This window comes from Geotrypetes seraphini, chromosome 5 (assembly GCF_902459505.1).
Source record: "Geotrypetes seraphini chromosome 5, aGeoSer1.1, whole genome shotgun sequence".
Taxonomy (NCBI): Eukaryota; Metazoa; Chordata; class Amphibia; order Gymnophiona; family Dermophiidae; genus Geotrypetes; species Geotrypetes seraphini.
In genome coordinates, this window is record NC_047088.1 from 17,035,872 (window position 1) to 17,063,314 (window position 27,443).

Genomic DNA, 27,443 nt, shown 5'->3' on the forward strand with positions numbered 1-27,443 from the left:
AGTTTATTATTTTGTGGCCCACCCTTATCCAGAGCGGAGAACAATTAAACATACATAATAAAAATTTGAAAGAGTGGAGATCCTTTCACCACCTTGGTGCCATAATAAATACCATTCTCTGTAGGTTGATGAACAGAAGCGTTGAAGATCGCATTCTTCTTGGAAGACCTACGTATGATTTCAAAATACCATGCAATATCTTTTTCTTATGTTGCTCCAGTGAAAACCATCATAACCTGCAAACAGACTATTTTTTTTCTACTTTCTTCTAAGTTTCTTTTGGATTTATTGTAATTACAAATGTTTTTTTAATTGTTTGTTCTCTAATCAAGAATGTAAGGTATTAGAATAAAGAGAGAATTTGGAGATATGAGAGCGGTTCACCTGTAGAGGACACCAGAGAGCAGTAATATGCTTTAGGAAGGAAACCCACTTTGCAGCTGCAAGGGTGGATGAAAACAGGGCCTATAAGTAGAATGTCTTATTGTAATTATTTCTTTTTTTTTTTGTTCTTTTCCAGGCTCCTATCCAGCAGTTTGCAGACAAAATCAGTGGCTATTTTGTTCCTTTTATCGTCGCTGTCTCAGTTATTACCTTAATTGCTTGGCTTGTGATAGGATATCTCGATTTTGAAATCGTGGAGAAATATTTTCCTGTAGGTGACCTTCAGTTTATTCACATTCTTTAAAATGAACAAATGTGTGACCATTGCCAGCCTTTATATGAGCCCTTTTCTGCATGTAAAACAGACTTTACACATGCAGAAAAGTTTGTAGGTTTCTTTTATCAAGCAGAGGTAGAGAATTTTACTGGGGCTGACAAGGTAAATACTCCGACGCTCATAGGAATTGAATGACTGTTGGAAAATTTACCTCGACGGCCCATGGTAAAAAGCTCTGCCACTGCTTGATAAAAGTGATTTTGTGCCATCCTTTCCTGAGCGCCTGACGAAGGGTATTATACCTGAAACTGGGCCGGTTGAGCTGAGAACTTGGCCATTTGATTATGCCTCGTTTGGAAATTGAGGGGACACTTTGAACAACGCTGGATGTGATCTTTTCAGGCATTTACCGCAGATAAGTTTCACGTACCTCGCTGGTTTTTGAGCCTTAATCCTGAAACGTTGGTAGCACTGCAATTTCATGTTTACTTTGTGAAAATTTAATTGATTTTTGTATCACTTTATAATTATCATTTGTGCACGTATGTAGGTCTGTGATGGTGCACAGCGGGGCTTGAAAAATAGCCCGGCTACAATTTATTAAGCCTGGAGCACTGGTATTCCAGAGCACCATAGCTTTAACTATTGCACTGAGGCTATATTTACATATTTATATAATATACAGTGCTCCCCCATGAATTCGCGGTCGGTGGTTCGCGGTCCCGGTCATTTGTGGTATTTTCTGACTGTGAACCGCCGACCAGGAGAGGATGGCAGGAGAGGGTAGCCGGAGCGCCGGCGAATGAAGGAAATCACTCGCTGTATGCTCCGACCGCCTCTTCCTGTATTAAAGTCGGGCCTCACCAATCAGGAGCTGCTGTGACACTGTGCCATTAAAAAACAAGAAAAAAGCCCCGACAGCTGAGTGGCAGGAGACTGCTTTGGAGTTTCCCCTGCCACTCAGCTGTTCGGGCTTCCCCAAACCGGCTTCGTGCATGTGTGAGAGCCGGCTTCTAAGCGAGTGATCGGATGGGATTACAACTGCCCTCTACAAAACTCATTTACATGGGCAGCCATTTGAACATCAATCGCTGTTTAGAAATCGGCTAAAAAATCATCCCACAGTGACCCGCATGTCTTAATGGTCGTTTTTAGCCACTTTATCTAGAAATCAAACAAATGTGTTTTAACAGCTCTTCGAAAAAACATCAAATTGTCTAGCGATCTGATGCAAGAGAGTTGGTTCCACATCTTAGTCACAAACTGGGGGTAGGCAAACTCTAGATGAAGTATTTACACAGAGGAAGTACATAATCGTTTCTCTTGTGAATGCAAGGACCACTTTGGATGATACACAGGTAGCTTCTTCAGCTAATTTCCTAAAAGAGAAGTCCATAAGCCATTATTGAGTTGACTTGGGGGAAATCCACTGCTTATTTCTAGGATAAGCAGCATAAAATCTGTTATCCCAGGACAAGCAGGCAGCATATTCTTAACGTATGGGTGACGTCACCGACGGAGCCCCGGTACGGACCTTTTTAACTAGAAAGTTCTAGTTGGCCGCACCGCGCATGCGCTGGTGCCTTCCCGCCCGACGGAGGAGTGTGTGGTCTCCAGTTTCTTCGTTTCCGCGGAGCGAAGAAGACGCATGTGCTTTCAACGGCCGTTGAAAACTCTATTTTGCCTTCCCGCTCGCGATTTTTTGATCCTTTTTGTTCTATACTTTGTCTTTTGACTTTACTTTCCTTTTCAAAAAAAAAAAAAAAAAAAACTCGTGTCTTTTTCTTTGCTTTTTTGCAGCCGGCCCCGGCGGGGCCTGTTGTAATCATACAAGCCTCCGGGTTTGATTTCGCAGAGGCCGTGTTTCCCTTCATGCCAACTGGTGCCTTCAGTGTTTGGGTCCAGAGCATCGGGCTGACACCTGCACCCGCTGTGCAACTCTCAAGAAACGCACACTTAAGAACCGGCAAATACAGCAAAATATTCTTTTCGGTGCCGGTTCTACCATGGAGCAGGCCCCGACGTCGACGGCACCGCCTAAATCGGCACCGGCCACATCGACACCGCCTGATCCTCCTTCGGGGTCGATAGCGCCAGGTAAGCCGGCTAAGAAGCCTTCCACTTCCCTTGAGCGACCTCCTGTTACAGCGGTGACACCGGTTCTTCCGACGTCCCGCCGATCCCGTAAACGCTCCGCTCCGATCACGGTGAGTGCCTCCTCATCGGCCTCCTCATCGCCGGAGCGTCGAGCAGCACCTATGGTACCGAAGAAATCTAAAGCGGTACCGGTGCCCCCATTGGAGGACCGGATCTCGGCCATCCTCCAGGACAAACTTCAGGAGCAGCTACAGAAGCAACTCCAACAGCTCCTTCCAACCATACTGGCACCGCTCCTTCCGGTACCAGTCCAGACCGAGCCTGGTACCGCCCCACCGGTATCCACCCCTTCGGTACCGCTGAACACATCCATGCCGGTCTTATCTGCTCAGCCTGTACTTCAGACTTGCTCGGCAGAGGACCCGACCCAGGCCCCAGATCGACGCCGGTCATCTCGGGACCGGGATGGACACCATTCCTCCAGGGACAGGGATCGACGCCGGTCTTCATCCCCCGGCACCGTATCCATGCGATCTGGCAAGTCCCTTTCTAAAACACGCCATACTGAACCGGCTGTCAGGGACCCAGACCTGTGGGAGCAATCCCCACTCGGTACCGAAGAGGATGCCTCTTCTACCGATGAGGAACCCTCTATGGCTGAAACCACTTCCAAGCCCGAGCAATCCTCCTTCACGAAATTCCTTCGGGAGATGTCTGCGGCTCTCTCCATCCCACTTGAGTCCGACTCCAAGAAGTCCCAGGCATTTTTAGAAGCCTTGGACTTCGACCAACCTCCCAAGGAATTTCTTAAACTCCCCGTACATGATATCCTACGGGAAACATTTTATAAAAATTTGGAAACCCCACTGACTGTCCCAGGTGCCCCTAAAAAACTGGACAGTTTATACCGGGTCATCCCGATCCCGGGATTTGATAAAACCCAATTGCCCCATGAGAGCCTCCTCGTAGAGTCCACTCTGAAGAAATCTCAGGGATCTAGTGTGTATGCCTCCACCCCTCCTGGCAGAGAGGGAAAAACTATGGACAAATTTGGAAAGCGCCTGTACCAGAATGCCATGCTGGCTAACAGAGCCAACAATTACTCGTTTCATTTTTCATTTTATATGAAACACCTGGTCCAACAACTTTCTGCTTTGGAAAAGTATGTACCTGAGCGTAAAATCCCACTTTTCCAACAGCAGATTTCCAGCCTCCTTCAGCTCAGAAAATTTATGGTGCGCTCGATTTACGACTCCTTCGAGCTTACTTCACGAGCCTCTGCACTAGCTGTAGCCATGCGACGCCTAGCCTGGTTGAGGGTGTCTGACCTTGATGTGAACCACCAAGACCGTCTCGCCAACGCGCCCTGCCTTGGTGATGAACTTTTTGGGGAATCTCTTGATACCACAACACAAAAACTTTCGGCTCATGAGACCAGATGGGACACCCTCATTAAGCCGAAGAAGAAGACTCCACCGGCACGACCATACAGGCCTCAGTCCTCTTATCAACGTCGATTCTCTGCCAGGCCGCTGAATCCTCCTCAGCAACAATCCCGCCGGCCTCGCCACCAACAACAACAACACACTCAGGCTCGTTCTCAGTCCCACCAGGCGACCAAGCCTCTCCCTTCGACTAAAAACCCTCAGCCCTTTTGACTCCTTTCTCCAGGGCATAGCCAGTCTCCAACCTTCCATGCCTCTTCCTCAGCCTATCGGAGGCCGCCTCACCATCTTCCTCCACCGCTGGGAGGCCATCACGTCAGACCTGTGGGTTCTCAACATCATCCGTCACGGATACTCACTAAGGTTCCAAACTCTACCCATAGATCATCCTCCCGTAGAGTCTGCTTCTCACTCCTCCCAAGTTCCTCTCCTCCTTCGGGAGGTCCAATCCCTTCTCCTCCTCAATGCCATCGAAGAAGTTCCGCAAGACCAGAGGGGTCAAGGTTTTTACTCCCGCTACTTCCTGGTACCCAAGAAAACGGGAGATCTTTGTCCTATCCTCGACCTCAGGAACCTCAACAAGTGTTTGGTCAAGGAGAAGTTCAGAATGCTCTCCCTTGCCACACTTTATCCTCTTCTCTCTCAACACGACTGGCTATGTTCCCTGGACCTCAAGGAGGCCTACACCCACATTCCAATTCATCAGGCTTCACGTCGCTACCTCCGATTCCAGGTTCAGAATCACCACTATCAATACAAGGTGCTGCCCTTTGGTCTCGCATCATCGCCCAGGGTGTTCACCAAATGCCTGATTGTGGTAGCGGCCTTTCTCAGGTCCCACAACCTACAAGTGTTCCCCTACTTGGACGATTGGTTGGTGAAAGCAACAACCGCTCCACTTGTGCTGCAATCCACTCACCACACCATCTCTTTCCTCCATCTCCTGGGGTTCGAGATCAATTATCCCAAGTCGCATCTGCTTCCCACGCAGCGCCTTCAGTTCATCGGAGCTCTTCTCGATACCAACTCCATGAGAGCGTTCCTTCCTGCCGACCGGCACCGGACACTGCTTCACCTCTGTCGACAGGTACTCCTCCAACCATCCATCCCTGCTCGCAAGATGATGATTCTTCTGGGTCACATGGCCTCGACAGTCCATGTGGTTCCTCTGGCGTGACTCCATCTGAGAATACCACAATGGACCCTCGCCAACCAATGGTCACAGACCAGGGATCCTCTTTCTCATCCCATCTCTGTAACATCGTCTCTTCAGCAATCTCTTCAATGGTGGTTGAACTCCTCAAATCTTTCCAGGGGCCTCCTTCTTCATCCGCCCCCTCATTCCATGATCATCACCACAGATGCCTCCCCCTATGCATGGGGAGCTCACATGGGGGATCTACGCACCCAGGGACTCTGGACCCCTCAGGAGCGTCAACATCACATCAATTTCCTGGAACTCAGAGCCATGTTTTATGCTCTCAAGGCCTTCCAGCACCTTCTCTATCCTCAAGTTCTTCTCCTATGCACGGACAACCAAGTCGCCATGTACTACATCAACAAGCAAGGAGGCACCGGATCTCGTCTCCTTTGTCAGGAGGCCCTCCGAATTTGGACCTGGGCCACAGCCCACAATCTGTATCTCAAAGCCGTCTATATCCAGGGCGAACAGAACTCCCTGGCCGACCGACTCAGCCGCATCCTTCAACCTCACGAGTGGACCCTGGATCCTCCCACTCTCCACTCCATCTTTGCTCGATGGGGCACTCCACAGGTGGACCTCTTTGCAGCTCCTCACAACCATCAGCTGCCCCAGTTCTGCTCCAGACTCTTCTCTCCACATCGTCTGGCCCCGGATGCTTTCCTACTCGACTGGACGGATCGGTTCCTCTATGCCTTCCCTCCACTTCCTCTGATGTTGCGGACCCTGTTCAAGCTCCGCAAGGACAGGGCCACCATGATTCTCATCGCTCCTCGGTGGCCCAGACAACACTGGTTCTCCCTCCTGCTTCAACTCAGCGCCAGGGAGCCCATTCTTCTTCCTGTATTTCCTTCTCTGCTTACGCAGCAACATCAGTCTCTGCTACATCCCAATCTGTCTTCCCTCCACCTGACAGCTTGGTTTCTCTCGGGCTGACCTCTCCAGCGAACCTGTCTCAGCCGGTCCGTCGCATTTTGGATGCCTCCAGGAAACCCTCCACACTCCAATGTTACCATCAGAAGTGGACCCGGTTCTCCGCTTGGTGTCTCCTTCATCATCACAATCCCACCTCCCTGGCGGTGGAAGCTGTACTGGACTATTTGCTCTCTCTCTCCGACGCTGGCCTCAAGTCGACCTCAATCAGAGTGCACCTCTGTGCCATCACTGCGTTTCATGAGCCTATTCTTGGAAAACCCCTCACGGCTCATCCTCTGGTTTCCCGGTTCATGAGAGGCCTCTTCAATATCAAACCACCTCTTCAGCCTCCCCCCGTCGTCTGGGACCTCAATGTGGTTTTGTCAGCCCTCATGAAACCTCCTTTTGAGCCTCTTGCTACTACCTCGCTCAAACTTCTCACATGGAAGGTGCTTTTCCTCATTGCCATCACCTCTGCCAGGAGGGTTAGTGAGCTACATGCACTGGTCGCCGATCCACCGTTCACTGTTTTTCACCATGACAAGGTGGTTCTGCGTACCCATCCTAAATTCCTTCCTAAGGTGGTTTCAGCCTTTCACCTCAACCAGTCCATCGTACTGCCTGTCTTCTTCCCTAAACCCCATTCTCATCCTGGGGAACAGGCTCTTCACACGCTGGATTGTAAGCGTGCCCTGGCGTACTACCTTGACCGTACCAGGGCTCACCGCTCCTCTCCTCAACTCTTTCTGACCTTCGATCCTAACCGTCTGGGTCACCCTGTATCTAAACGGACGCTGTCCAATTGGCTTGCTGCCTGTATTGCGTTCTGTTATGCTCGAGCTGGCCTGTCGCTGGAAGGAGCTGTCACGGCCCACAGGGTCCGAGCTATGGCTGCTTCTGTGGCTTTCCTCCGCTCTACGCCTATTGAGGAAATCTGCAAGGCGGCCACTTGGTCTTCAGTTCACACATTCACTACTCACTACTGCCTGGATGCCTTCTCCAGGCGGGATGGACACTTCGGCCAATCTGTGTTACAAAATTTATTTTCCTAATGGCCAACCATCCCCCCTCCCTCTCTGTTAGCTTGGAGGTCACCCATACGTTAAGAATATGCTGCCTGCTTGTCCTGGGATAAAGCACAGTTACTTACCGTAACAGGTGTTATCCAGGGACAGCAGGCAGATATTCTTACGACCCACCCACCTCCCCGGGTTGGCTTCTTAGCTGGCTTATCTTAACTGGAGACCACGCACTCCTCCGTCGGGCGGGAAGGCACCAGCGCATGCGCGGTGCGGCCAACTAGAACTTTCTAGTTAAAAAGGTCCGTACCGGGGCTCCGTCGGTGACGTCACCCATACGTTAAGAATATCTGCCTGCTGTCCCTGGATAACACCTGTTACGGTAAATAACTGTGCTTTTTGGACCTGGGCTGACCCTGGAAACAGGGTACTGGGCTTGATAGACCCTCAGTCTGTCCCAGTATAGCAATTCTTATGTTCTAATGAGCATTTATTTTTTAAAGTTTTTATTGTGTATTTTTATTTCCTGGTGGCATGAAGACCTTCCTCCAAATTTCTTACATTCAACTGTTGTTTCTTGCTTGAGGTTGATTGTTGAAAGGGTAATAGAGGGAGTTGGAGGGAGAGGGATATGGGGGGTTCAGGGGAGAGCGACGCGTCTGATAAAGGGGATGGAAAACCTTTCATATGCTGAGAGATTGGAGAAACTGGGTCTCTTTTCCCTGGAGAAGAGGAGACTTAGAGGGGATATGATAGAGACTTATAAGATCATGAAGGGCATAGAGAAAGTGGAGAGGGACAGATTCTTCAAACTTTCAAAACATAAAAGAACAAGAGGGCATTCGGAAAAGTTGAAAGGGGATGGATTCAAAACGAATGCTAGGAAATTCTTCTTTACCCAACGTGTGGTGGACACCTGGAATGCGCTTCCAGAGGGCGTAATAGGGCAAAGTACGGTTCTGGGGTTCAAGAAAGGATTGGACAATTTCCTGATGGAAAGGGAGATAGAAGGGTATAAATAGAGGATCACTGCACAGGTCATGGACCTGTTGGGCCACCGCGTGAGCAGGCTGCTGGGCACGATGGACCTCAGGTCTGACCCAGCAGAGGCATTGCTTATGTTCTTATGGAAGTGAGATGGAAGGGGGGGGGGTTCAAGAGTGATGGTTTGGGGTTTTTTCTTGTGCTTTAGAAGTATTCCTATAGATATGATCAGTGAGGTAGTATTTCCAATATGGTAGATGTTAAGGTAATTACCCTTAATGCTAGAGGTTTGAACTCTCCTTTTATGAGGCATTGTTTAAGTAAACAAATTAAAAGACTTTCAGCTATGATTTGTTTAGTACAAGAAACACATTTGAAACATAAGGATGAACGATTACTATGTTCTCTCACTTTGCAGAATGTGTCTTCCCATCTGAATAAAAATGCTTCTGCTTATTCAGCTAGCCATGGCTGGAGAGGTTAGGAAGTAGCGTTCTCTGTCCTGGGGAAGGGAAATTCAGCCGTTGCACAGTGGCAGTGCCAGTGGGAGCTGTGGTCACTGCAGTAGTTGGGTTGGGAAGGGGTTGCAAATGTGGGAAAAATCCCTACTCGGTATTCGCGGGGGTTAGGGGCAGAGCCAGACCACAAAGTGTGAAAAATCGTGAATAACTTTGTGCCTGTTCTGACTCACCCCCGGACCTTACCTGGTGGTCTCCGCCTCCGATCGCCTCCTTCCGTGTGTGTTGCGTGTTTGCAGGGGCCAGTGCGGGTGCTTCGGTCTCCTTTCCCTGCTCCGGGCCAGGCAGAGCTAAGATCGTTCCTCTCTGGGCTGGGCAGCCTGTGCCGGCCTTACCTGGTGGTCTAACGGGACTTTCGGGGCAGCTCATGGCAGCCATTTCCTCTTGGCGATCTGCACGGGGCAGGAGCGTAGGAAGATCGCTCCTGCCCCGACTGCCCTGCTAGACCACCAGGTAAGGCCGGGGGGAAGGTGGGAGGGAGGTGGGAAAGGTCCGATTCAAACCTTTTTTTTTTTCCCTAAAAAAAAAAAAATCGTGACTAACCGAATACATGGATGCTGAAACCGCAGGTTTGGAGGGGGAAGTGTAATTGCAAATGAAGGCCAGAAGCTCTCCAAAATTGAAACTTTCCTTTCCCTCTTTTAAGGGTAAAAATAATTCCATTCAAAGATTTAGCCACTTTCTCTCTCTTTCAAATTGACAGAACTTTGGAATTCCATTAAGGAGTTTAAGCCCCTTCTTTTCATTTCGGAGGTGCTCTGAAGACAATCTTGTTTGCTAAATATTTTGAAAATTAATCTTATTAACCTTTTTTCTAATTAGATTATTCTCGTCTTCTGTGGTTCATCCATGTATTATTTTTCTTATTGTTAACCGAGTCGAGCTCCTATTGGTGATGACCCGGTCTACAAACCTTATATTAGATGAATGATATTGAAAACCAAAAACAAAGAAAACTGGAGATTCTTCTGTACCAAACCACTATCACCTATGTGTAGTTCTTATGACAGTTATTAAAACTCCTAGTTTGAGTAAAGATTATTTCAAGAATACTTAAGTCATACATGCATGTTACGCTGAGATTGTACTGTTTGGATTCAGAGAATGTTCTGTTTGTTTTTAAGGGGTACAATAAGAGCATTTCAAGAGGAGAGGTGATAGTCCGCTTTGCTTTCCAAGCTTCCATCACAGTCCTATGCATTGCATGCCCCTGCTCCCTGGGATTGGCAACCCCAACTGCAGTTATGGTGGGCACAGGGGTAGGTGCTCAGAATGGGATACTGATCAAAGGAGGAGAGCCTCTGGAGATGGCACATAAGGTAAGCTAGAAAGGATTTTTACCTTGTTGTTAATGAATCTTTCAGCTCTTTTGGGAAATTCTGTAAACTGAGTTTCATTATGCGAGCAAAATTTGTTCCAGAAGCATGCCTATAATCCAAAGCACTCGTATATCAAAACAAATTTCCCTGTAGGAAATAATAGAAACTCAGACGATTCATTCCACAACCCAAAAACTTTAATACAAAATACTATATGTACTTATATTGCAAGACCTCGATCATTTAGAACAGTCACTACACTCCCGCAGCGTCAGAGAGAGAAGAACCATCGGCTCAGTTGTGATGATGTGACGCATGTATACCGTATGTACTCGTATTGCAAGACCTCGCTCGTTTAGACAGCCACTACACTCCCGCAGCATCAGAGACAGAAGAACCATCGGCTCAGTTGTGATGACGTGACGCGTGTATACCGTATGTACTCGTATTGCAAGACTTTGCTTGTTTAGTACAGTCACCACACTCTTGCATGTCAGCGAGAAAAGAACCATCGGCCCAGTTGTGATGTGTGTATACTGTATGTACTTGTATTGCAAGGCCTTGCTTGTATATCAAGTTAAAATTTAATAAAATGTTTTGCTTGTCTTGAAAAACACTTGCTTGCCAAGTTACTTGCAATGCAAGGTTTTACTGTATTGTGTTCCCATCTCAATATGCACCTTGCAAAGTGTCTTTCTTTCTTCATTCATTCAAATTTTTTTAGCCCGTCCTCCCAAAAGAGCACAGAACGGGTTACAAGTTTACAGACATGATATAAGTTAGTGTTAGTTGGAGTAAGGATTTCAATTAAAGATAGGATAAATTTTTAACAGTATAGGAACAGACTTTTTACAGTAGGAGGAGTTTCTATACATAGTGAGAGAAATCTTAACATATGAGTTGGGTCTTATTAGAGCAGTAAGGCACTTATAACAGTTCTTTATAAATCATCGGGGATGGTTCCCGAGTCAAGTTGGTTTATATCAGTGGTCTCAAACTCAAACCCTTTGCAGGGCCACATTTTGGATCTGTAGGTACTTGGAGGGCCTCAGAAAGAATAGTTAATGTCTTATTAGAGAAATGACAATTTTGCATGAGGTAAAACTTTATAGTTTATAAATCTTTCCTTTTGGCTATCTTAATATTGTAATTTATAGCTAAAGAGACATATGATCAAGACACTGTTTTATTTTACTTTTGTGATGATAAACATACCGAGGGCCTCAAAATAGTACCTGGTGGGCTGCTTGTGGCCCCTGGGCCACGAGTTTGAGACCACTGGTTTAGAGTTAGGAGTTATCTTTGTAGATGGTAATTAAGTAAAAAGATGGCTTTTTACCTTTTTCCTGAAGTTTATTAATCCTGCCAGTGATCTGATGGTTGGCGGGATTTCATTCCACAATCTGAGCAAGAAGTGAGAGTAAACGTGTTTAAAGGCTTCCTCCCTATCATAGTCTCATGCTGAAATCAGTCTTTCCCAGAGACATTGGTGCTTTGGCTGTTCCTATCTATGTTTTTTTTCCATTGGTCAGTAGTGAAGGATTCTCTGTTCCACATTCACCTCATATATTACAAAAGAAAAGGAGGACAAGGGACACAGGATATTTATTTATTTTAAAAATTTATACACCGCTTAAAACCTAAGCAGTTTACAAAGAACATATGGCAGCTTTGCGTCTTAAGAAAAATCCAGTACCTCAAAATGGTATAATATGGTAAGTGGAATAATTGCTATTACTGGAATGCACAGTGAGAAGAGAGTCAGTGTCTGGTTCACAGAGAGGACTGCAGAGTTGAGTTAGTGAACTCTGAGGGGAGATATGATTGAAGTCTACAAAATCCGGAGTGGAGTAGAACAGGTACAAGTGGATCAAAAATTACAAATACTAGGGGACACTCAATGAATTTACAGGGAAATACTTTTAAAACCAATAGGAGAAAATTCTTTTTCACTCAGAGAATAGTTAAGCTCTGAAACGCGTTGCCAGAGGATGTGGTAAGAGCGGATAGTGTGGCTGGTTTTAAGAAAGGTTTGTCCAAGTTCCTGGAGGAAAAGTCCATATTCTGTTATTGAGAAAGACATGGGGGGAAGCCACTGCTTGCCCTGGATTGGTAGCATGGAATGTTGCTACTTCTTGGGGTTCCGGAATCTTGCTATTCTTTAGGATTCTGAATGGAATGTTGCTACTCCTTGGGTTTTGGCCAGGTACTAGGGACCTGAATGGGCTTCTGGGCTTGATGGACCATTGGTCTGACCCAGTAAGGCTATTCTTATGTTCTTAAGAGGTAAGAACCTAATCTTTCCTTACAATTTTTTAACAGTATAACAATAGTAAAATGTCCAAATATAAACAAAAAATACAGTCAAGGAGGTAAACTTGGAAACAGTGAATTGAAACCTAGTAATAGGCCTAACATGAAATAGTATCGGAACAATCAAAGATAACTGGTTAAACTGGACTGCACAATCAGCAGTTATGAGTAACTTTGACCTGCTATATTCAGCAGCACCAACTGTGCCTCATTTTAGAATGTCGATTTGGAGGGATCTTTATTGATTTAACTGACAAACTCATACTTTGATGTTGATGTCCCTTGCTATTTCTTTTCAGGTGAAAACTGTGATGTTTGATAAAACAGGAACCATAACCCACGGAACACCATTAGTGATGCAAATGAAGGTCCTAGTGGAGAAGGAGGACATGAGGCTGAATAAGATCCTGGCAATTGTGGGGACGGCAGAGAGTAACAGCGAACACCCGCTAGGCGCGGCAATAACAAAACATTGCAAGCAGGTAACAACATTCATATTGCAGTACTCGGTGTCTTTGTAGAAAATGCTTTCTTTGACATGATAGGCAACTTGGATACAGAGATTTTTATTTTCAAGAGTATTTTATGGCTTCCTTTAGCTCAGGGGTAGGCAATTCCGGTCCTCGAGAGCCGGAGCCAGGTCAGCTTTTCAGGATATCCACAATGAATATGTATGAGATGGATTTGCATGCCCTGCCTCCTTGAGATGCTAATCTATCTCATGCATATTCATTGGGGAAATCTTGAATACCCGATTGGATTACAGCCCTCGCGGACTGGAGTTGCCCATGTCTGGTCTAAGGCAGAGGTAGGCAATTCCGGTCCTCGAGAGCCGGAGCCAGGTCAAGTTTTCAGGATATCCACAATGAATATGTATGAGATGGATTTGCATGCACTGCCTCCTTGAGATGCAAATCTATCTCATGCATATTCATTGTGGATATCCTGAGAACCTGATCTGCTAACCACAATGAATATGTATGAGATGGATTTGCATGCTCTGCCTCCTTGAGATGCAAATCTATCTCATGCATATTCATTGTGGATATCCTGAAAACCTGACCTGGCTTTGGCTCTCGAGGACCGGAATTGACTACCCTTGCAGCTCATAGAAAGGAACATTTTTACTCTGCTGCGATTGAGACTATGTGAGTTCCCTGCTAGCACGTTGCCCTTTAATTGTTGGAGGTTTGATTAATTCTGCTCCCTCTCTGATCTTATTTTCTGCAATCCTCATACCTTGAAGTTGCTGGAAGTTTATGGCGAGCTGCCGTAGGCACACTGATGAAAGGGGGGGGGGGTATGCCCTTTTGGGTGGCCCATGAAGCAAATTGTCAGGCTTTGTGTATTTTTTTACAGTTTGCTTCATTTGTTTTACTGGATTTTTCTGTGTTAGTTTTGCAGATGTCTGGATCTTATGTTATTCCTGTTATCGCAGAGAGAGGCATTTACAGCAATTTGAATCCAATTTTTAGTTATTTTAGCAGTATGGCCCATGTACTCTCATTCATCCAACTTGAGTAAAATGTTATAATTTAACTTAATTCTATCACTATTAAGGACCTGTTTTACAAAGCCACGCAGCAACAGCCCCGAAGCCCTTTAAATCTCTATGGGCTTCGGGGTCGTTACCGTGCAGCTTTTGTAAAACAGGTCCTAAGTGTGCCCATAGTAAGGTTTCATTCTTGATTTTTTTTAATTGAATCTGAGCAAACTGATATGACCGAAGCTTGGCTGGTATTATTCACAAAGGGTTTTGTCCATCTACTGTAGTTATATATCAGTGTATCAATCCTGGTCAAAAGTGAACGGTGTCCTATTGCTCATACTAGGTTTAATTTGTGACAAATTCATTTCTAGTTTCTGAATTTGCTGAGATAAATATTTAATGAATAACTTCTGGGAATATGAAGTATTTACTGTATATCCTGCTGGATCATTCTAAAGTAGGCATTCCAAATTTGTCGAGTAGTTGATGCCTTCTGATTTAAACTTGTCAAATCTTGTATTGAGTGATTTCAATATACACACTGAATGTGCTGTTCATACTGGAACACTTCCCCCCTGTTTTACTAAGGAGCGCTAATTGAATTAGCGCACGCTAAACGCTAACGCGTCCATAGATTAACATGCAAACGTTGGAGAACGACACAGGGGAAAAAATCTGTCCCCCGTCACTGCCCCGTCCCCGTCCCACTGTCCTCTTCACCGCCCCGTCACCGCCGTTCCCTTCACCCCCCCATCACCATCACCGCCATCCCTTTCACCGTCCCGTCACCACCACCACCGCCATCCCATTCACTGCCCCGTCACCATCCACCACGTGTTCGAAACTCGAAAGCAGTGTCTGTCCTCTATGAGCTGCTGCAAAACTGCTGAACTTTCTGCAGAGGAGGAATCCAGCCCGAAATACAGATAATGTGTTTCGGGCTGGATTCCTCCTCTGCAGCAATGGATACACTAGTAGATTAAATAAAAAAAAAAAAAAAAAAAGAACCAGCTCCGTGCTGGAAGAGCAGCTCAACCGGACTCCGACGACCAGAGCAAAGAATGAACTAGTTCTAGCGCCGACAAAATTTCAGCTCCGAGTCCGCAGTGACTCCAGTCCAGGCAGCAACCTGTCCTCCTGCTCGCAGCTCCGAAATGTTCCCAATTGCTACTGCTGTGCCACTACAACTCAATTAAATGGGGTTTTCAAATCATGTGTGGCAGTAGCAATTGGTCCCCTCACTGCTTGAGCAGGAAGAAGTGACCAATCAGGAGTCGGTACATTAAAGGGGGCGGAGTCAATGCAGCAACAGCACAAGTCGGTGATGGAGAATTGGAGACAGCATGGCCGCCGGAGAAACTTGAATATCAGTCATGGTAAATCGCGGTCACGAAGAAGGGGGTATGTGGGGACAAATCTTTTCACCGTTCTTGCGGGCGGTGAAAGTTTTGTTCCCGTGTCTGCGGCAATTTGGCTATAGAGTTTCCTTGGCCCGCGGGCAAACCGCAGCCCACCGCAGCTTCCCACGGGGATCGCTCACCATGTCCTTCTCTAGTTAGCGTTTAGTAAAACAGGGGGTTAGATTTGATTAGTTCAGTATCCTCTGTAGATTATATTTGGGTAATGTCTAAATTAGCTTGATAAGTAGTATAGCAAATGACTATAAATAATTATGAAGGTCAATTGAAAAGTTTCTGGCCTGGCCAAGAAAAATCAAGATTAGCATCACAATTCTATAAATATCTGACAAATGGCATTGACAAAGGCCTATGGCTAGGTTTTCAAGTCAGTCTGACATCTAGTTTTGTCTTGTCAGCCTTTTAATGTGAACAACTGCTCTACTTTATAAAAAATAGACAAAATTGAGTAACGTGCCATGATATTAATCCTTCATTTGAAGGGAAAATCGCCTACTGGAATTAAATCTGAGTTAGATACAGTGTATGCATCTCCTTCTTTTTCAATCATGAAACATAGAAACATAGAAACATAGAAATAGACGGCAGATAAGGGCCAAAGCCCATCTAGTCTGCCCATCCTAATGACCCTCCCCTACCTTTCTCTGTGAATAGATCCCACGTGTCTATCCCATTTGGCCTTAAAATCAGGCACGCTGCTGGCCTCAATCACCTGTAGTGGAAGACTGTTCCAGCGATCAACCACTCTTTCAGTGAAAAAGAATTTCCTGGTGTCACCTCGTAGTTTCCCGCCCCTGATTTTCCACGGATGCCCTCTTGTTGTCGTGGGACCCTTGAAAAAGAAGATATCTTCCTCCGCCTCGATGCGGCCCGTAAGATACTTGAACGTCTCGATCATGTCTCCCCTCTCTCTGCGCTCCTCGAGCGAGTATAGCTGTAATTTGTCAAGCCGTTCTTCATATGGAAGATCCTTGAGTCCCGAGACCATCCGGGTGGCCATTCTCTGCACCGACTCCAGTCTCAGCACATCCTTGCGATAATGCGGCCTCCAGAATTGCACACAGTATTCCAGGTGGGGCCTCACCATGGATCTATACAATGGCATAATGACTTCCGCCTTACGACTGACGAAACCCCTTCGTATGCAGCCCATGATTTGTCTTGCCTTGGACGAAGCCTGCTCCACTTGATTGGCAGACTTCATGTCCTCACTGACGATTACCCCCAAGTCTCGTTCTGCTACCGTTTTTGCTAGGATCTCGCCATTAAGGGTATAAGACTTGCATGGATTTTGGCTGCCCAGGTGCATAATTTTGCATTTTTTGGCATTGAAGTTGAGTTGCCATGTCCTAGACCAGCGCTCCAGCAGGAGTAGGTCGTGCATCATGTTGTCGGGCATTGAATCTTTGTCTGTTGTGCATTTGCCCACTACATTACTTAGTTTGGCGTCATCGGCGAATAATGTTATTTTACCTCGAAGCCCTTCTGCCAAGTCCCTTATAAAGATGTTGAAAGCGTGGGCTGCTGAGTTTAAACATGACTGGGCAAGCGTTGTTGATGGAAAATGCTCTAGATGTCCAAAAACAGCAATAACCGACAAAATGGTTGAACCTCCATCTCGATTCAGTGAACTTCATCAACTGACAGAATGGTTAATTAATCATTAGAACATGTACACATCAACCTACACAAATATTTAGGCATGAGGAAGTTGAGCGCGCGATGGGTGCCTTGTTTGTTAACTGACGACCAAAAACTAGCTCAATTGGACATTTCGAAAATGTGTCTTAAGCACAATGAGAATGACTTTTGCGACTGTCTGTCGCTCAACTAGCATCTATGTGGTGCCTATCCTTAACCACGCCCACGTTACGTCCTCATTTACATACTTGGATGCGAGTTTTCTCAAAACTCACATCCAGCTCGCGTCTATATTCTGAGAATGCCTACCTGACACCTAACTCTGTCTAAGTCCCAATTAACGCTTGTTAAGACCCTTAATTCACTCATTATCCACTTAAATCAGATGCCTAAACCATGCCTAAAGTTAGGCGCACTTTACAGAAGGCATGAAAATGTTGGAGCAATCTCATCAGCTTCTTTGACTGGGTAACAAAACAGCTAGACTTGGGAGAATCCGTGGACGTCGTATACCTAGACTTCAGCAAAGCTTTCGATAGTGTCCCGCATTGCAGGCTGTTGAGCAAGATGAAATCAATGGGGCTGGGAGAAACACTAACTACATGGGTCAATGACTGGCTGAGTGGCAGACTTCAGAGGGTGGTAGTTAAAGGTACCCTCTCTAAAACATCGGAGGTGACCAGTGGAGTACCGCAGGGCTCAGTCTTGGGTCCGCTCCTTTTCAACATATTCATAGGTGACCTAACTCAGGGGCTTCAAGGTAAGGTAACGTTATTCTTTGATGACGCCAAACTATGCAATATAGTGAGAGATGGCAATTCACCCGATAGTATGACACAGGACCTACATTTGTTGGAGCTTTGGTCCTCGACCTGGCAGCTGGGCTTCAACACTAAGAAATGCAAGATCATGCACCTCGGCAGCAGAAATCCGTGCAGAACTTCCACCTTGAATGGTGAGACCTTAGCTAGAACTTCAACAGAACGAGACTTGGGAGTGATTATCAGCGCAGACATGAAAACTGCTGATCATGTGGAGAAGGCTTCATCTAAGGCAAGACAGTTGTTAGGTTGCATCTGCAGGAGTTTCGTCAGCCGGAAGCCTGAAGTCATAATGCCATTATACAGAACCATGGTGAGACCTCATTTGGAATACTGTGTGCAATTCTGGAGGCCACACTACCGAAAAGATGTGCTGAGAGTAGAGTCAGTGCAACGGATGGTCACCAGGATGGTCTCGGGGTTCAAGGATTTATCGTATGAGGAAAGGCTGAAAAATTAGCGGCTGTACTCACTCGAGGAACGTAGGGAGAGAGGAGACATGATCGAGACGTTTAAGTATATTCCGGCCGTATCGAGATGGAAGAAGAGATTCTCTTTCTCAAAGGACCCTCAGCCACAAGAGGGCATCCGCTCAAACTCAGGGGCGGGAAATTTCATGGCGACACCAGGAAATATTTCTTCACTGAGAGAGTGGTTGATCCTTGGAACGAGCTCCCGGTGCAGGTGATCGAGGCAAACAGCGTGCAAGAATTTAAGAGCAAATGGGATGCCCATGTGGGATCCCTTAGAGGGTTAAGCCAAGGGAACCTGTCACCAGGAGTGGGATCCCTAGGATAGTAGACTTGGGGGTGGGTCAGTAGAATGGGCAGACCTGATGGGCTATGGCCCTTATCTGCCGTCATCTTCTATGTTTCTATGTTTATATTGAAAGTAAATTTATTTTTCCCCAAAAAAATGTTGTTTTCTTGATTAGGCTGAAAACTTTTTCACTGACCCTCATAAATCGAGCAAATAGATTTTGAATCTAACGTTTCTTCCTTCACCTTAGGGGATCAATGTGTTGACTTCCTTGCATCAAATTGTAACATAAGAATAGCCTTATTGGATCAGACCAATGGTCCATCTAGCCTGGTAGCCCGTCCCCACGGTGGCCAATCCAGATCACTAATACCTGGCAAAACCCCAAAGAGTAGCAACATTCCATTCAGAATCTCAAAGAATAGCAAGATTCTGGAATCCCAAAGAGTAACAAAAGATTCCGGAACCCCAAAGAGTAGCAACATTCCATGCTACCGATTCAGGGCAAGAAGTGGCTTCCCCCATGTCTTTCTCAATAACAAACTATGGACTTTTCCTCCAGGAACTTGTCCAAAACGTTCTTAAAACCACTTCCTTGGATGATCGCTCTTATACATTACAGGAAGCTTAGTTTGGTGTCTCTCTTACCTGGGTGTAGGCACTCGGCCACCTTGAATCAAGAGGCTTGGCAAGCTAGCTGGCCATATAAGCAAGATGAAACTATGTTGGTCGATGACATAGTTACTACTTGGTCACCTGGTACAGTGGAACCTTAGTTTACGAGCATAATTCGTTCCAGAAGTATGCTCGTAAACCAAATTGCTCATATATCAAAGCGAGTTTCCCCATAGGAAGTAAGGGAAACTCGCTTTGATCCGTTCCACCTTGTCCCACCCCCCTGAGGCTACCGGCGCTGCTCCGTTCCCCCCCCCCCCTTGAGGCCACCGATGCTGCTCCATACCCCCCTCCCGCGATCTGGCATCTCCCTTTGTGAACCGGCATCCTCCCCCCCCGCTCCCATCGCCCCCCTCCCCCGCTCTCATCGCCCCCCCTCCCCCGCGATTCTACATCCCCCCCCTGAGCACCGAAATGAAATCCCTTACCCCGATTGGGCACCAACACCAGCACCAATGCATAGGACATGCCGGTGCCCGAAGATCCTCCCTCTTCTGGGCTGGGCGGTGCGTCAAAGGAGATGTTCCCTGTTGCCTGTGCTGGGCTGGACTGGGCTTTGAGCATTTGCGCTTCTGATCTCGCTCTCTCAAAGTCCAGTCCAGCCCAGCCCAGGCAACAGGGAGGATCTCCTTTGATGCACCGCCCAGCCCAGAAGAGGGAGGATCTTCGGGCACCGGCACCGGCATGTCCTATGCATTGGTGCTGGTGCCGGTGCCCAATCGGGGTAAGGGATTTCATTTCGGTGCTCGGGGGGGGGGGATGTAGAATTGCGTGGGGGTGGGATGCTGGATCGCTGGGGGGGGATGTGGATCATGGGGGATGGCGCTTGTAAATCAAGTCAAACTCGGTTTCCGAGGTGCCGATTTTGCGAATGTTTTGCTCGACTTGCAAAACACTCGCAAACCAGTGCACTCGTAAACCGAGATTTGACTGTATTCATGTTTTCTTAAGAACATGCCAGGAATAATGAGTGAAGGTGGGAGTCGGTGCACTAAGAGTTTAGTAGCAGAAAAATGTCCCATTTGCGGACTTGAATTGAGATGGCGCCAGACTGTCTATTTATTTGCTGTGACACATATAAGGTGTGGTAAAGGAGTTTTATATTTTGGGTTGGGTGTTTTGGTTTTGTTTTGTTTTTTTGCTAACTGAATTAAGAAAGCTGTGTTGGGGTCACTTTAACATAGAAACATAGAAAAAGAGTATGACGGCAGAAAAGGCCGACGGCCCAACAAGTCTGCCCACTCAAGAACCCTCCCTCCTTCGAGAATCCATCTTTTAAGCATTCCTCTGGAGCAACCCCACCTGTCTGTCCCATCGTCCCTTGAAGTCGAGCGTGGGGCTGGACTCAACCATTGTAAAGGAAATATTGTATTAAATTAATAAATTGCCTAAGGCTTAAAATTTTGCAGACATCTTCTGGGAAACAGTTGATACCATTGTGGGTCTTTTCCAGAGAAAGGAAAATGGTAAAACCAGAGGACATCATTTGAGGTTGAGGGGTGGTAGATTCAGGGGCAATGTTAGGAAATTCTACTTTACGGAGAGGGTGGTGGAGAGGAAAACGGTGACGGAGTTCAAAGAAGCGTGGGATGAACACAGAAGATTTAGAATCAGAAAATAAGATTAAATATTGAACTAAGGCCGGTACTGGGCAGACTTGCATGGTCTGTGTCTGTGTATGGCCCTTTGGTGGAGGATGGGCTGGGGAGGGCTTCAGTGGCTGGGAGGGTGTAGATGGGCTGGAGTAAGTCTTAACAGAGATTTCGGCAGTTGGAACCCAAGCACAGTACCGGGTAGAGCTTTGGATTCTTGCCCAGAAATAGCTAAGAAGAAAAAAATTAAAAAATTTAAATTGAATCAGGATGGGCAGACTGGATGGGCCATTTGGGTCTTTATCTGCCGTCATCTACTGTGTTACTATGGGTCTTTTCCAAAGTCTAAGGGCTCCTTTTACTAAGGTGCGCTGGCGTATTTAGCGCACGCAGGAAATTACCGCGCGCTATACCGCACGCTACGCGGCTAGAACTAACGCCATCTCAAGGCTGGCGTTAAGGTCTAGCGCGCGGCAATGTAGCGCGCCTTAAAGCCCTAACGCAGCTTAGTAAAAGGAGCCCTAAGTCTAAATTAACAGATAAGCCATAAGTCTTACTGTGCTAAGGGAGAACTTCTTTCCATCTCTCTTCGCCACAAGCTGCCACTTTGCTGGTTTGCTAAGTCTCTAATCCGCCTCCACATCGGTGACTTCTAGGCTCCCTAGACTGCACCCTGCCAAATTTCATGCCATAGACCAGTGTGCCTCCTGGGATTTCTGGTGTGCCGCGACACACTGGCGAAGAGGAGAGTCATCCACGCTGGCTGCCTGCCTACACGACCTGTAGGAAGTCAGCCGGCGCAGATGACTCTCCTCCTGGCCAGCATCTCTTCTCTTCTTCCCGCACCTCCCGGGTCCCTCCACCGGCGGGGTTGTGGCCAGATGGGCCTCTGCGCATGCCCGGACGTCGACACGATGATGTCACGCACGCGCGTGATGTCATCGTATCGACGTCCGGGTGCCTTCCATCCGGCCGGAATGTTTGCGAGACACTGCCCGAGATATTTTGTGAACCTGATTCAAAAGGGTGAAAGGCCATGAATATCTCAAATTATCTCCATACAGCTCAAGTTTCAAGTTTATTTAAAATTTCTTATACTGCCCAATCAACCTTCTAGACCAGGGGTAGGGAATTCCGGTCCTCGAGAGCCGTCTTCCAGTCGGGTTTTCAGGATTTCCCCAATGAATATGCATGGGATCTATTTGCATGCATCGCTTTCAATGCATATTCATTGGGGAAATCCTGAAAACCCGACTGGAATACGGCTCTCGAGGACCGGAATTCCCTACCCCTGTTCTAGGCGGTGTACAAATTCATAAAAACATAAAACATACGTTAGCTAAAATACAAATGTAAGCTGACATTACATCACCAAACAGTAACAGTAACTTTCGAAGACTTTTAAAAACAAAGACAAACAGGAACAAAAGGCAAGAGCTACAATAGTCAAAGTAAAAGAGAACAATAGGAGGGACTGCTATAAATAATGTTAGGTCTTGAAGGCATCAAGGAAGAGAAATGTCTTTAGCTTCGTCTTAAAATTATTAAGAATTGATTCTTCGCGTAAGTAATTTGGGATACTGTTCCAAAGAGAGGGGGTGGTGATAGAGAAGATAGTAGACCTCATTGTATTTATATACTTCAGTGACGGAATAGAGAAAAGGTTTTTGGTTGTCAATCTTAGAGTCTTGGAAGGATTATAAGGGGTAAGAAGATTATTAATAAGCAGTAACTCCCTCCATTTTTTTCTCCTTTGCGGCACGCATAGTGACAAATCTGTTAACAGTCAAACTGAACAGGCCTTTGCCTTGTTCAGTTTTGCAAATTGGAAGCAGTTCTAAGCACCTCCTTCAGAAGTGGGAAGAGTCACTTTTTCTGCTATTTTTCCCTCCTTGATTAGGAGCTGGACACAGAGACCCTTGGTAAATGTGTCGATTTTCAGGCTGTACCAGGCTGTGGAATCAGCTGCAAAGTGACGGGCATTGAAACCCTGCTGTATGGAAGTGACAGGAAGACTCTGGAAAAAAATGCTCGGAATGCAGTGCTGGTGCAAATGGATGGACTAGCAGAGAGCTCAGCGTATCACCCTAAGATTATGGACTCCTGGCCTCCAGGCAAGTTCATCTAGACTTTGAAAGCGAAATGCACTCCTGTGTTAGATTATTTTCCTAAAATTGTGCATCGGTATACTTGTATGTATTTGCCACACAGGGGTGTTCAAGGAGTTGTGGGTTGTATGTACTCTATTAAATATGCAGAAAATTTTATAAAACTTTTTTTTTGTGTTTAACAATAATTAGAGAGTTGAAGTCCTAAAAAAGACACTGAATCTAAGTTTTTGACGGTAAATGAAGAAATTACAGCCTTAAAAACTATTAATGAAACTTTGGTCAAAGATAAATTACTGATTCATAGGAAAATTGAACAATTAGAAAACTTTAACAAAAGGTTAAATCTAAGAATATTAAATTTTCCAAGATCACCTGATGAGTCTCCCTCCAACTTAGGAATCAAGGAAACTCTTATATCTTGGCATCCCAAGTCCTCTAAATTTTCTTCCCACTTCTACCTCTAACCCTCTGTTGTAGTTCCTTCCTCTTTCTCCTACTGTAAACCGCGTCGAGCTCTACGAACGTGGAGATGATGCGGTATACAAACCTAAGGATAGGATTAGATTAGATTAGATTCTCCAGTTGAATTGTTTAGAAAATATTTGATAGAAAATTTATGTTTCACCCCTGACACTATTCCTCTATTAAACAAAATTTATTATCTGCCTAGTCCTGTAAAGAAAAGAGGGACTGAAGCAGAAGCAATAAATGAAGCTCAGCAGGCCTCAATGGATCTTGGCAATATTTCTTCAGATTCTGGAGACATTGTCAGCAATTGATGAGAGGGACACTTTACTTGTCTCATTAGTCTTTTCACAAGACCTCAACGCTGTAATGAGAATGTAATTTAGAAAGGCACAAACTCCCTTCTTGGGACAACGTGTCTGGGTATATACTGATGTCAACAAGGAAACCCAAGCAAGGAGGAAGCTTTTTCTTGCAATGAGGCAGGAAGCAAAGGATTTGGGGGCCAATTTTCAGTTGGCATACCCTTCTAAGGGCTCCTTTTATCAAGCCACGCTAGCGGTTTAATGTGTGTAATACCGCGTGCTAAACCACCGGCCGCGCTAGCTGCTAACGCCTCCCTTGAGCAGGCGGTAATTTTTAGGCCAGTGCGGGGGTTAATGCATGCGTTAATCCAGTGCGGGGGGTTAACGCGTGCGCTAATCCAGTACGTGCGCTAAAAATGCTAGCGCACCTTCGTAAAAGGAGCCCTTAGACGATCTCTATATAGAAACATAGAAACATGATGGCGGATAAAGGCCAAATGGCCCATCCAGTCTGCCCTTCCGCAATAACCATTATCTCTTCCTCTCTCTGAGAGATCCCATGTGCCTATCCCAGGCTTTCTTGAATTCAGACACAGTCTGTCTCCACCACCTCTTCCGGGAGACTGTTCATGCATCTACCACCCTTTCTGTAAAAAAGTATTTCCTCAGATTATTCCGGAGCCTATCACCTCTTAACTTCATCCTGTGCCCTCTCATTCCAGAGTTTCCTTTCAAATGAGACTCGACTCATGCGCATTTATATTACGTAGGTATTTAAACGTCTCTATCATATCTCCCCTCTTTCCTCCAAAGTGTACAGATTGAGATCTTTAAGTCTGTCCCCATACGCCTTATCACGAAGACCACGCACCATTTTAGTAGCCTTCCTCTGGACCGACTCCATCCTTTTTATATCTTTTTGAAGGTGCAGCCTCCAGAATTGTACACAATATTCTAAATGAGGTCTCACCAGTCTTATACAGGGGCATCAATACCTCCTTTTTCCTACTGGCCATACCTCTCCCTATGCACCCTAGCATCCTTCTAGCTTTCGCCATCACCTTTTCAACCTGTTTGGCCACCTTAAGATCATCACAAACAATCTCACCCAAGTCCCGCTCTTTTGTCGTGCACATAAGTTCTTCACCCCCCTAACTGTACTGTATGGAAAGAGGATGGAATGAAAGCAAAATTAAATGACCGTTGCACTTTAAACTTGGTATAGAGAGGTCTAAACTGCATAAAACAGCAAATAACAACTCTGGCTGCCTTGATGGGCAGACTAGATGGACTGTACAGGTCATTTACTATGTGCCTCTTTCTATGTAAATGTATGCGCTGGCTTTTACGCATCGCAAGGGCTGGTTCTAGGAGCCTGTTGTAGAAAAGGCAAATAGGCGCCTGCGTTACTTTTACAAAACAGGCTCCTTTTGGGCTTCTCCTTGAGGCACTTTGTTAAACAGTTATCTCTAAAAGTAATTACATCTCAGTTGTAAGGTAGTTGGTGGTAAACAATGTCATTTTGTATTAGCTTCAGAGATTAGAAAATTCCTTCATAAGAACATAAGAATATGGGTCAGATCAATGGTCCATCAAGCCCAGTAGCCCATTGTCACGGTGGCTAATCCAGGTCCCTAGTACCTGGCCAAAACCCAAAGTGTAGCAACATTCCATTTAGAATCCTAAAGAATAGCAAGATTCTGGAATCCCAAAGAGTAACAAAATATTCCGGAACCCCAAAGAGTAACAACATTCCATGCGGAATCCCCAGAGTAGCAACATTCCATGCGGAATCCCCAGAGTAGCAACATTCCATGCTACCGATCCAGGCAAGCAGTGGCTTCTTCCGTGTCTTTTCCAGTAACAGACTATAGACTTTTCCTCCAGGAACTTGTCCAAACCTTTCTTAAAACCAGCTATGCTATCCGCTCTTACCACATCCTCTGGCAACGTGTTCCAAAGCTTAACTATTCTCTGAGTGAAAAAAAATTTCCTCCTTTTGGTTTTAAAAGTATTTCCCTGTAACTTCATTGAGTGTCCCCTAGTCTTTGTAATTTTTGACGGAATGAAAAATCAATCCACTTGTACCTGTTCTACTCCACTCCAGATTTTGTAGACTTCAATCGTATCTCCCCTCATCCGTCTCATAGCTTGCATACCACATACTCTCCTCTCCCTTTCTCTTTCCTGCCAGCCACCCCTGATTTCCTAGTGCAGTTTTCACGGCCTTTCCTCCCACCGCTTGCTCCATCAGATTACATATAAACAACTCCCCCTTACAGTCATTCCTCTTGCATTTCCCCACCTCTGCTGCTTTCTACTGTGAACCATGTTGGGCCAAGGATTGCACAGCTGTCTCTTGCAGGCCCAAATTAAGGTTGAAGACTGTTTTTTCCAACCCCTTTCAACCATGCCCATCACTAATAATAAAACCCTAAGCGCGTATGCGCACTCCTACCTGCGTGATCCCTGCCTCCATGATCCGTAACTCCATGGCCGGCAGGGAAATGTTAAAGAGTGCAGCACGTGCGCATTCAGCGCGTGCGTACGTTCAGATCGTGTGCGCAGTGGTGGCAGTTGACTATATCCAGCAAGGTTACTGTGTGCCGGTTGCCTTCAACACAACGCAGGATTAAAAAAAAAAAGGTAGGTGGGAGAAGGGGCACGATAAACAGACAGGCAGTGGGCAGGGACATTGACAGACTGACAGAAATAGAGACACACACACACTGAAAGACAGGTAGGTGGGAGTGAAAGACACACACAGAAGGACAGGGGGCCAGGGAGAGAGATAGAAAAAAAAACAAACCAGACAGCAGGCAAGGAGAGAGAGACACACACAGAAAAAAAGACAGACAGTCAGTGGCCAAGGAGACAAACAGAAAATTAAGACAGACAGACATACAGCAAGCAAGGAGAGAGACCGAAATAAAGAAAGACAGACAGCGGCCAAGGAGAGAGTGACAGAAAATAAAAAGACAGACAGCTGCCAAGGAGAGAGAGAGAGAGAGAGAGGGAAAATAGACAGACACACAGATAGTGGCCAAGGAGAGATACAGAAATAAAGAAAGACAGACAGCAGCCAAGGAGACATACAGACATACAGCGGCCAAGGAGACAATTAGTAAAAAAAGACAGACAGACATACAGCGGCCAAGGAGACAAACAGCAAAAAAAGACAGACAGACATACAGCAGCCAAGGAGAGAGACCGAAATAAATAAAGAAAGACAGACAGCGGCCAAGGAGAGAGACAGCAGACAGATAGCGGCCAAGGAGAGAGAGACAGAAAGACAGACAGACATCTATTCTAGCACCCGTTAATGTAACGGGCTTAAATACTAGTAAGTTTTAAAAATTCACTTACCCTGGAGAGAGTATTTCTGATGCTCCGCTTAGCCCAGTTTGTAGGAATCTGCAAGAGTTTAATTTGATATATGAGGGTTCTTCAAAAAGTTTCCAGACATTCATATTTTCATGGGAAATGGTTGGGGCGGGATAAGTGGTAAGAAGGCGTGTTGTAGGATGTCATGTGACTAGTCAGGCAAGTGATGTAATTTGCTTATGAGATATTTAATAAATAGTGCTCAAAGAGTTTCCACACTTTTTTATTTTTGGAAAGATCCTTCATGTAAAAGTGAAGAGTCATTAAATGCCGTCATACTTACAGAGATTCAAAAAACAAACAAACGGATC

At 45.9% G+C, this 27,443-nt stretch overlaps 1 protein-coding gene across 3 annotated transcripts in view; it reads left to right on the top strand.

Moving 5' to 3' along the window:
* ATP7A (ATPase copper transporting alpha) overlaps positions 1-27,443 on the top strand; it is a 172,861-nt gene that overhangs the window by 124,794 nt on the left and 20,624 nt on the right. For all 3 annotated transcript variants that reach the window (XM_033945019.1, XM_033945021.1, XM_033945020.1), the window contains 4 exons: positions 521-655; positions 9,965-10,159; positions 12,772-12,954; positions 22,768-22,981. In XM_033945019.1, coding sequence (XP_033800910.1) covers positions 521-655; positions 9,965-10,159; positions 12,772-12,954; positions 22,768-22,981 — 727 coding nt within the window. The remainder of the gene's footprint in view (positions 1-520; positions 656-9,964; positions 10,160-12,771; positions 12,955-22,767; positions 22,982-27,443) is intronic.